Here is a 12115-nt window from a genome sequence, read left to right as displayed (position 1 = left end):
TCATAATCTGGCGCATTAATGTCTGGATGAGTAATTGCGTGACCTTGGCCAGTGCGTTTAGCTCTCATTCGGTCTTCCATACTTAAAGGTTCCAGATTCTCCATAATTGAATTTGTTGAATCGGTATCACTAGATGATTCTGTTTTAATAGTTCGTTCCTCAACAATCTCTGTTTGAATGATTGGTGGTTCCGGAGGAAAGTTTAATGGTTCAGGATCTACGAACCGTTCCTGAATATTTTCCGGATTCTCAATTGTGAGGTTGGGTTCAAAAAATGGATTATCGGAAATTTGAACTGAAGTACTTGGTCGACTGGATGACGATTCTAAAGAAAAATCAACGGCGGTTATATTTGCTAAATGTCTTGATCTAGTTACAGGTGGTGAACGTACAAAAGGTGATGAACGTCTTGCTCGGTGCATTCACTGAATATCCTATTAGTTTTAAAAAGGAAAGAAAAATTATAATAAGTTATCCAATTAATAGACTTTTCTGATTTTGCCCACGTTTCGAATAGCCAAAAGATGCAGCAGAGGGGCAGGATTCGTTTGGTCTCAATATAATTGAGGACTGTTTGGCTCCAATAACCCGGTCCACGTACAAATCCAACTATTACTACGAACCAGAAAATGTTGATGTCTATTAATTTAACCACTTAAAATAAATTTTCGTAATTTTAAGAAATTTAGATAAGAAGTAGAAAAAATTCTAAGTCCTAAAAACTAGAATGGCGAGAAATAAGAGAGAAAAAGAGTTCGTCGAAAAAGGTCGAAAAAAGAAAAATGGTTGAAAAATAAAAGGTGACGGAAAAATAAAAGAAACTTATCAAAACTTAAAAATACTTAACTAACCTAATCTTATTACTACAACTAACTTAAAATTATAATCGCAAATTGAAATTACTAATTGGAATGATAATTGGTACATAGTAAAAGGTCTAAAAATATTAAAGCTTACAGGAAAAACTAAATCCCAAATAGAAATAACTTAAAAAGAAACTAAAACTTAAAAAGGCGTCGCAAAATTCTAAAGCACCTAAATCTTAGTCTAAAGAAAAAGCACTTAAGGAATTCTACGGCAAAGCCTAAAAATCTAGGAGTAAAAATAACTATAGCAAAAACTAAGTTTAAAATTAAATATGAGCTAAAAATACAAATATTACGCTACAACGATTAAAAAGGGACAAAATATAAAAATATATAAAAAGTTGTAAAAAGTACAATTTTTATAAAAATATTATTTTTATATTTTTTTATTTTATTAAACTATTAATTTTACAATTTAATTAAACTTAATAAACTAAAATATAAATTAAATAAAACTTAAATTAAAATAAAACTTAATTATAATATTAATAATAATTAGGGTTAATAATAATAATAATAATTAATAATCCGTAATAAATGCTGAATTAGGGTTCTGTCTCGTGTCAGAGCATCTCCGCGAGTCGCGGTATTTAATGCTTCAAACCCCGCGAGTCGCGGGGTTCAGAATTTCAGCTGACAAGTTTTATCTTCAACGCGTTTTTCTTTATTTATTTATTTATTTTATTTTCTATTTTTAATTTTTATATAAATAAAAGATATTAAAATTAAACTTATATTTTTATAATCTAAAATAAAAATAAAGAAACTTATAAAACTTAAATATTTAACAAAATCTTAAAAAAAAAAACTTATATTTTTGTTTTTCTTTTTATATTTTTGAATAATTAACACGTACTTTTACAAAAACGAATTTTTAATAGAAGTAAGCTAAAAATCCTTTTTTTTTTTTTTAGCGTTGCGCTTCCGGCGTTTAAGAGTGTTCCCCGGCAGCGGCGCCAAAAATACTTGATGTCATGCGAGGTGTATATAAAATAGTTTATATTTTACTAGGAAAAACTATTAAATACGATACAATTTTACACAAGATATTTATTTATTTATAGAATGGATATACTTAAACCTTGCTACAACACTTATAGGCAGTGTACCTAATCGTACAGTAGTGTAGTTTTTAGTAAGTCCGGTTCGTTCCACAGGGAAATCTTTAAACAAAGCTCAACGCTATATTAGTTTACTTTTATTAAAAATACAAATATATATATAAGTAATATTATTATTATAAAGGGGGGTTTTTACCGTTTAATGACCGGTTTGTCGATTTTAAAACTTTAGTTGCAGTTAAAACCTAATGTAAAATATTAAATAAATAAAAGACTTAAATTAAAACTTAAAGTAAATAACGATAATGAAATTGCGAATAATAAAAGTGCGATAAAATAAAATTGCGATAATTAAAAAGTACGATAATTAAAAGTGCGATTAAATAACAATAAATAAAAGTGCGATAATTAGAAGTGCAATTAAATATAAAATAAAGGAAATTAAATATGAAATAAAAGAATTATGCTTATTTAAACTTCCGTAATCATGATGTTTGACGTGTTGATTTTAGTTTTATGCCCATGGGTTAATTGTCCTTTGTCCTGAATTATTTAATATGTCCGTCTGGTTTTTGTCCATAACAGTCCATCAGTCATAAATATAAAGTGCGAGTGTCCTCGTCAGATTATTATTATACCCGAAGTTAAATCTTCCAACTAATTGGGGATTCGAATTGTAACAAGGTTTTAATACTTTGTTTAATGAATACACCAGGTTATCGACTGCGTGTAAACCAAGGTTTTACTACTTTGTTAACAATTACACCAATTACCCTTGAATGTAATTTCACCCCTGTTTTAATTATTCTAGTGGCTATTAATTCATTCCCGTGTCCGGTTAAATGAACGATTATTCGTACATATAAATACCCCGCCCATCGTGTCCGATCGAGTGTATATGGTAATTTATAGGGACGCCCAATTGTAAATCTTTATATTAACATTAACAAACTTTCATTTAGTTAAACAAATATAAAGCCCATTAATAGCCCATAGTCTAATTTCCACAAGTGTCGTTCTTTTGTCCAAACCCCAATTATGGTACAAAGCCCAATTACCCAATTTTAGTAATTAGCCCAACATCATGATTACTTCGTTTTAAATAAGCATAATAATAACTTAGCTACGAGACATTAATGTAAAAAGGTTGAACATAACTTACAATGATTAAAAATAGCGTAGCGTTACACGGACAGAATTTCGACTTACACCCTTACAACATTCGCTAACATACCCTTATTATTAGAATTATAATTAAAATTAAAATTAAAATATAAATTATATATATATATTTTACGTATATATGAGAGAAGAGAGAAAATAGAATATGAAAAATGATCAGAATTCGGTTTGCTTTATAGCCAGAGTTGATTTTTGGGGCTCCGCGACTCGCGGCAAAATCCTCTTCAAACTCCGCGAGTCGCGGAGAATGTATTTACAGCTCACACCCTTGGAGTTTCTCTGCCGACGGTTTTATAATATATATATATAATATATATATATAATTAATATAATTAATTATATATTATATTATATTTATATGCATAGTTAACTTGTAATTTTTAGTCCGTTGCGTCGAGCGTTAAGAGTTGACTCTGGTCCCGGTTCCGGATTTTCGAACGTTCTTGCGTACAATTTTATATTTTGTACTTTGCGTTTTGAATCTTGTACTCTTGTAATTTCGAGACGTTTCTTATCAATAATTGGAACCTTTTTGATTGTCTTTTGTACTTTTGAGCTTTTTGGTCGTTTGCGTCTTCAATTCGTCGAATCTGTCTTTTGTCTTCACCTTTTATTATTTAAACGAATATCTCTTGTAAATAGAACAATTGCAACTAAAAGCTTGTCTTTCTTGAGGAATAATGCTATGAAATATATGTTCGTTTTTAGCATTATCACACACTAATGCAAGACCTGGTTCACTAAGACCACCGCTCTGATACCAACTGAAATGTCCCGTCCTAATCCAACCGGACGAAGTCATCAACATTTGATTCCAGAGCGATGATCGACTCCAAATAATGTCCTTAAAATGAACAAATGCACAGCGGAAGATTTCTTTCATACCTGAGAATAAACATGCTTTCAAGTGTCAACCAAAAGGTTGGTGAGTTCATAGGTTTATCTTAAAATAATAAAATTCATCATTTTGATAGACCACAAAATTTAAATCCTGCATGGTACAAATGGGCCCGAATCCTATACCCACCTGTAATGTACATGCGATATCTTTTAAATACAGTACACATTTCTCGTGTACGAAATCATCTTTCATAAATTTTAGTAACCGTACACATATTTCGTGCACAAAAATAACATACACATAACCTGTGTATAAAATCATTCTCTCGATACATAACATTCACTTCAATTGGTGGCAATTATCCTGTCCACGCAATTCAATGGTGGCAATTATCATGTCCACATAATTCAATGGTGGCAATTATTATGTCCACATAATTCAATAATAGTCCGCAGAACTTCTGTCTGCATAATAATTCATTCGAGGAATGTTTTGCTTGTGTCTATCTCGTCAAACATTTATAAAAGCATTTCATGTATTCGCAGTTCAAAATATATTTCAAAAGCATTTAATAAAGCAGTTGTAAAAGTAGCGCATGTATTCTCAGTCCCAAAAATATATATTGCAAAAGTATTTAAAAAGAGAGAAAATGAAACTCACCATACTGTATTTTGTAGTAAAAATACATATGACTACATTGAACAAGTGTAGGGTTGGCCTCGGATTCACGAACCTATATCATTTATATATATTAACACATATAGTTGTAATCGAATAAATTTATATATATACTTATTAATGATATCATTTTATATTTATAACTTGTATGTTTTGTAAATATATTCATTGCATGTACTTTAAATAAATAAATAAATTATAGTTATATTATATGTATCCAGTATAGTTTTATATAACTTAATAGTTATTTGATAATATTAATAATAATAACTAGAAGTTGTTTCATTTTATAATGATAATAATAATAGTTGTTATGATAATAATAATGATACTAGCAATAATAAAACATGATATTAATAATAATAATATTAAAATAATAAAATTGGTGTCAAAATAATAATGATGATAATAATAATAATAATAATAATAATAATAATAATAATAATAATAATAATAATAATAATAATAGTAATAACAATAACAATAATAGTAAAAGTAATGATAATAATAATAATAGTAATAAAAGCTACCTTAAAAGGCTTTAAAAAAATAACTGCTCATCCCCGGGTTCGAACCCGCGACCTCACTCCCACCCCTCACACTCCCAAACCATTGAGCTGCAAGCTCTATTCCTGAAATTACTTATGCTTAAAACTATTTAGCCCGTATAATTTGTCAATATATCTTCTTCATCATCTTTTCAATTCATCCGTTATCATCATCCTTAAGCCATCCATTCATCATTTTCATAATCAATACCATCATCATCTATTACGTATCATTATTCACGACACTAACAACCTACATGATTATCATCTTCTATGCTCATCATCATCATTGAACTTGAAACGAATCAGCAGCAGCAAATCTAGTCGATCCCATATAACATAAAGCTTTAAATGAAACCCTTTTGACCCAATAATATCATGAGACAAATCAAGGCCTACACTTAAAATAATCCCGATAACTAAATCAATTCACGGTCCATGTTGCGTTTAAATATTATAATAGAACCGAAAACAGTCACCATCTTTACAACTCACATTTTATCTTCATCTTCATCATCATATATTATATTTATAAACCTCCATCATCATACATAATCACTACTTATTATTAACATTTATTAAAATTTGACTTTTGGCCTAAGTGGAACACAAAATCATATCGGCCCAACAAATGGTATTGAAGGGTCACGGTCAAGGAAACTAGTCCATAAATTTCCAAAAGGTGTCCATTTGATTTATTTAATCGACCACTGATCAACTTGAGTTTATTTGGTTTGTAGTTTAATCATTTATAACAAATAACAATCATCCAGTTGTTTATCACTAATATTTGTTCTAATATTCAGACCCTACCACAAACATGTCATCCCATTAATCATACGACTTCATCATTGTCTATCATCTAACTATGTGTGAATTTGTGTTGACATCAGACAGGAACCAGGACCCTAAATCGATGGGTTTACATGTGTTGGCCAAGTTGTTTCAGCAGTTTACGGACCAGGAAACATTGCATTCCAATACCCGTTTCACAAGTCCAAGTTGCAGCAATTTATAAAACTCGGTTCAATTTGAACACTTTAATAAATGTGGCGGCTAGAAGAAATCTAGGTATTATGAGCTGGATCCCACATCAAGCCTTTATCACATGGAATCCAAGTAGCAGAAAGGGGAAATAAGAATTTTTAAGTGAACTTTGTTTGGAGAATAATCTCAATGGGTGTGAGTCACGAAACAAACATAAATAAACAAAAAGTATCGCTGTAATACGAAACCAGCTGGACGTTGTGTAGGTTTGTGGGGTTCGGTTCTATCCAACAGATATCAGACAAGTGATAACAATCAAAGGGTTGTGGGGTTCCTTAATAAGTGCGTCGACCACAAAGTAAAAGAAAAAGAATTATAATCATCATCATTCCTTATATAATTCCTTAGGTTGTAGCCGGTTTGAAAGAAAAAAAAATATCATAATAAAACTCACTTCGTTCGTTTGTACAGGTGATTGTTTGGCTTGACTTCGAATAGAACACATATACATACGAGTAGCAGAATCAGCAAGGTTGAAGCAGCAACCTTAGTTGTAATTACGTCGGTTTTGGATGTTTGAAGGAAAACAATAAAAGTATATAGGTGGTTATAGTGATTTGTTGTTTGTTTACTAGGTGGCGATATGGTTGTGGAAATCAAATTGGTTGTTTATGATGATGAAATATGATAGTGAAATATGGTAGTTCTAATATGAAGAATATTAGAGGAGAGAAAGAAGAAAGAAGGTGAATTAGATAATCCATATCACTGCATTATTCGATGGGTTTAAAGGATAAAGCAGTCGACAGCATCTCTTAATCAGACAAAGAAGAAGAAAATAAAAGAATTAAAAGTAGACTTTGATTGCTAACAGATTTTTAGATCTTTCTGAAATTGAAATCGTTATGGTACAGATTCTAAAGACAGGATCCAAAATCCTCTACAGATTGATAATGATATTAAACGAATGGCTTATCTATCTTATATTTAATTGTATATATACCGTATTCATGTATGTATTTATGTATTTATCTGTGTAACAGTATTTGTATTTTATTATTTATCTGATCTGATATATATCTGTATATATAAATATATAAATATATGTGTATATAACATATTAACTTTTGTAATATTACTTAACAACATAAATCCATTATTAATTTCAAGAATATCGTTTATTTTTAATAAGAATAAGAATACTAATATTAATAAAGATAATATTGTTAAATGATAATTATAATAATTATAATAATTCTAATGACTAATAATTATATTAATAATACCAATTTATAATAGAGATACTAATAATACTAATGCTAATTGTAATAATGTTAATATTATTATTAATAATAATATTACAATTTATCAAGTCTCATATTTATGTCATAATATTATTGATACTGATATTTATTTTAGTAATAATAATGAAAGTAATTATAACAACTATATTTTAATTGGTTTTATATATATGTAATATTTAATAATCATATATTATATAATAGTTTTTATTGTTTATTTACATTTTATAAATAATACAATATTATAATATATTAATCATATATATTTATATATAACTTCATTTTAAATTACACTTAATTATTTTATATCTTATCTTACATTTTTATTTCTAATATTTAAACTATATTTTATAATTTCAAATTATTATACAATTCTGCATTAGCATATATATAAACATGTTTATTTACAAATAATTGTTCGTGAATCCTCGGGAACATTCGAAGGTTAAATGAATGTATGAACATAGTTTAAAATTTTCGAGACTCGACATTACAGACTTTGCTTATCGTGTCGGAATCACATAAAGACTAGGTTTAAATTTGGTCGGAAATTCCCGGGTCATCACAGTTGTTTGATGGCTACTAGTGGCTGTCAGCAGCTGAAGGCGACTATAGGTCGAGGATGCTTGTTGACGGCTGTCGGTGGTCGGCGGCGGCCTAAGATGGTGATAGCGGTGGTTGGTTGCTGCTGGTGGTCGCCGGTTTTTGCTGGTGGCTGCTGGAGGAAGCTAACTGCTGTATGCCGACTGCTCGAGTCTATGACTGCTTGAATCTCGGGGGGTTTGGTAAATAGCTCGGGTTAGGTGTTCTTGGGTTGCCCGGTGAATGGTTGGATTGGCGGTTTCTGAGGATGAAGATGTGGGGTTGGATTCGGGGCTAGGTTTATGTGTTTGTAATAGGCTTAGGTATGGTGGTTGTTGTTGTTCTTTGGCATTTCAATTGTTATTCATATAGTGCACTCTGCATTTAATATTGTCGTTCAGTGTGTTTAGAACGAATAAAGTGAGTGTCATGGAGTTTTGGTAGTCTGTGACCAAGTACTCCAGTTATAGATCATTATAGATCGTTATGACCAAGTGCACTCTGCATTTAACGGGGTCGAGACGGGGTTGACCAAAGTTGACTTTTAAATATATAAGTATATAAATGTATACACATGTACTTATTTTAAAGCCAAAAACTGTAATTGACTAATTTGTTTTCATAATCGCTATCACCGTTAATTTAATACAGAAAATTCAAAATAAAATACGACAAAATTAACCGATTTTACCGCCTTTTTGGCTTTTCTGAATTTTGACATGATTTTTTTCAACTTTGACACGAATTTTGACAGTTGAATGTTTTATTAGACGATTTTTTTTTTCAAGACGGGACATACTAGTCATTAAACGGTCACAACGGCTTAAGACGGGCAACAGTGCTGCAGAGTATATAAAAGTAATAGTAAACCTTCTAAATTGTGTAAGGAAAATTATAGGCATATAAGAAAGAATAATAATAAACCTTCTAAATTGTGCAAGGAAAATTATAGGCAGAGACGTGGACGATAAGTTTCTAGAATCCTCTTTATTTGGGCGCCATTTCCCAAATTTTTCAGTCACGCCAAATTACACACACACTCACACACAAAAAAATATGCACACGTGGAGATTAATAGTTTTCTAGAATCCTCCTATACATTTTGCCCGCCATTCACCAAATTTCTTCATTCACCAAATTCACACACACACAGAAAATACTCGCAAAATTTAAATCGCCGATTCATTCCGATGAAGAAACAGCGGATTATTAAGCACAAATTACTCGTTCATGACCGTAACAGGAGCCATAGGTGCTCCAACTGCGGTAAACTGGGGAGTCTGAGCCAAATCCTTCATCATGCGAATTACTGCAACGTATAAGCTCTATATTTAAACTCTGTAATTTGTTTTCAAATTCGTTTCGATATTAATTGTATGTATTTATTTATTATTTTGATTAAATTTTCTAACAGAGGGAAGGTGTAATTGTACTCGAAGAAACGGCCGGAGGAGCGTTCGATAGTAAAGGTAACTAGATCTGTAACCCTAGCTTAGCAATTTTCATGTTCGATACAGTAATTTGTTATATCGATATCTGTATGTTAGATGATTAATCATGTTAGTATTGGTTTCAGATTTGTGATAAAACAAACAGACGTGATAGTGTATGTATGTGATTCTGTAATGTTTTATTATATTCTGTCTGTTATATGATAATTATTCATGTTATGTTAGTATTAGTTTCAGATTTTGTGAATGTTAGTATTATATTGATTGTTATGTGATAATTATTCATGTTATGTTATTAGTTTCGATTATGTTGTTCTTTGTTCGATGTGTATTTTTTGTATAGATGATTATCACATTATGAAACCGTGTGATTGATAGTTACACACTTAGTTTTTTGGCTGCTGATGTGTTCTGTACTGTAGTGTTGTACTGTACTGTTCTAGAGTGTACTACCTTTGAGTTCTCAGAGGTGGTTGCTTATATAGATTTTGTGAACCCTGGTTTACCGAACTTTGATTATGTGATTAGATGTTCATCATGAGATAAAGTAGAGATTGATTGATTTGGTTTGCATGTTCCATTTGTTTGATGCCATGATAAACTGCTTTTGTTCGATTATATGCAGTTCCTGGATATCTATTTTTGGGTGATTAGATAATCATCATATACACTAGTTATGAAACATGAGATTGATTTGGTTTGCATAACATTTCATTTTGTTGTTTGATCAGTCGATTTTGAACTTGAAGTCCATTTTTGACCATTTTGACCTTGAAGACCAATTTGTTTTGGGCATTTATGCAAGTGGATGCTTAATATCATATGGTTATTGGTGAAACATAAAAGACCAATTTGTTTATTAAATGATACAGTATCTGTTATGTGCAGCAGGATCCTCCTCTACTGCTGCTGGTGCTGATGCTTGTTCTTCTTCTTTCTCTTTTAAAAAAGAGAAGAAGAAGATTAATGTCATGGTGATTGGTGAACAGTTTGCTGGGAAAACAACTCTGATACACCAGTTGCTTTTTAAGCTTGGTGAATTTAATGAGTTACATGAGCTGGAAACGCTCTTTACTGTGACTGAGGATGAGAGTAGCGGTTGCTTGGACTACGAGTTTGAGACATCTAACTATTATGTCACCCTTCGCGACGCAGCTGGTTGCTGGGGAGAGCTGTGTAATATGATTTCTGGTGTTTGTTCAGCGGACTGTACTTTACTTGTTGTGGATTCGAGAACTGAATTTAGTGATGTAAATCAACATGCGCTAATAGCTCATACGCTAGGGGTCAAAAAAATTGTCTGCTGTTGCAGTAAGGTACTCCGTATCTTTTATTTATTATTATATTAATTTTGAGTTTCATTACATATTATAATTCGTTGAGATCAATAATATAATGTAGTAGATAACATTTTTTTTCTTCCTGTTCTTTTTGTTTTCCAATTGAAGATGGACAAGGTGCATTTCTCAGAAGACACTTTCACCATGGTCAAGGACCATGTGCTATCTAAGCTGCACCAAATAGGGTACAACATTCACAGGGTACACGTCATTCCCGTAGCTGCGTTGAAAGGACTCAATTTAACTGAGAAACCATTTGAATTTGAGTGGTTTGATGGACCCACTGTAATAGAGTCACTCACCCTCGTTCCCCCACCTGTTTCAACATATAAAGCATTAAGACTTCCTGTGAATGTGAAGTCAAATGATGGGAGAACCAGTCATGTTTTTGGCAGAATTGAAACGGGTATGGTAAGAGAGGGAATGAAAATACTTGTTTCACCTGGATACTGGAGGTCTAAAGTGCTGGGTATTATGAGGGGCTCGGAACCCGTTTCTGAAGTTTGTTCTGGATTTAATGTTGAACTCAAAATAGCTGGGGTGAAAGATGTCGAAGGAGGTTTGGTGATCTCAGATTTCAAACTAGATCCTGTAAAGGAAGTGACCTGTTTTGTTGCTAACATCTTTGTTTTACTACATCATCCTGAAGAGGGGGAAGGGGATGCTAATGCTGTGGTTACTGTTGGTTTCGAAGGCCTCATGCTATGTCATGGTTTTGCTGTAGAGATTGAAGTAGTTGACATCATTAGCATCGTGGACAGATTGACCGGTTCCAAATTGGTCAAGGGGCCTGGTTTTATTAAAGAGGGAGATGCTGCATTGGTCCAACTGATTGCCCATAAACCCTTGGTTATTGAGCGAGCCTGTAATTACCCGCCGTTGGGTCGCTTCTATGTTGTAAGCGGCAACGGACTTCCGGTCTTTGTTGGTTCCATCTTGGAGTTGAATTTTAATGGCCAGAAAGAGAAGCAAGGGAATAACAACAACAAAGACAAGAAAGGCAAGAAGAAGCTTATCAACTAGAAGCAGCAGGGGAGTTTGAAGCAAAGCACACATATGGTATGGTATGATATGAACTTCTACTTTTGATATGTTGACAGTTAATTCGACTTTAAATAACTAAGCAATATATAAGCATGTGGCATGCTTATGTAATTGATAGATTTCATATTGTTTCATGGTTTTTAATTCTGGATATTTGTATTGTTTCATGGTTTGTTAATTCTGGATATTTGTTTGGTATATTTGGTTTTTGCTATTGCTATCATCGTATCTTGT

At 31.7% G+C, this 12115-nt stretch overlaps 1 protein-coding gene across 1 annotated transcript; it reads left to right on the top strand.

The window, feature by feature from the left end:
* The first annotated feature begins 8039 nt into the window (after nucleotides 1-8039).
* Nucleotides 8040-11860, top strand: LOC139853861 (elongation factor 1-alpha-like). The gene is made up of 4 exons (XM_071843204.1): nucleotides 8040-8201; nucleotides 9461-9515; nucleotides 10389-10813; nucleotides 10946-11860. Exons 1-4 carry the CDS (start codon nucleotides 8040-8042, stop codon nucleotides 11858-11860), a joined length of 1557 nt encoding a protein of 518 aa, XP_071699305.1.
* The last annotated feature ends 255 nt before the right edge of the window (nucleotides 11861-12115 follow it).

Source organism: Rutidosis leptorrhynchoides, chromosome 6, assembly GCF_046630445.1.
Source record: "Rutidosis leptorrhynchoides isolate AG116_Rl617_1_P2 chromosome 6, CSIRO_AGI_Rlap_v1, whole genome shotgun sequence".
NCBI classification, from domain to species: domain Eukaryota; kingdom Viridiplantae; phylum Streptophyta; class Magnoliopsida; order Asterales; family Asteraceae; genus Rutidosis; species Rutidosis leptorrhynchoides.
This window is presented reverse-complemented; position numbering and strand designations above follow the sequence as displayed.

What these genes read in the sequence shown, in the direction of transcription:
- LOC139853861 (XM_071843204.1), top strand. Translation starts at nt 8,040, where the DNA reads ATGGCTACTAGTGGCTGTCAGCAGCTGAAGGCGACTATAGGTCGAGGA. An exon ending in AGGAGCGTTCGATAGTAAAG is followed by an intron (nt 9,516 to 10,388) that starts GTAACTAGATCT and finishes TATGTGCAGCAG; the next exon opens with GATCCTCCTCTACTGCTGCT. An exon ending in TTGTCTGCTGTTGCAGTAAG is followed by an intron (nt 10,814 to 10,945) that starts GTACTCCGTATC and finishes TTCCAATTGAAG; the next exon opens with ATGGACAAGGTGCATTTCTC.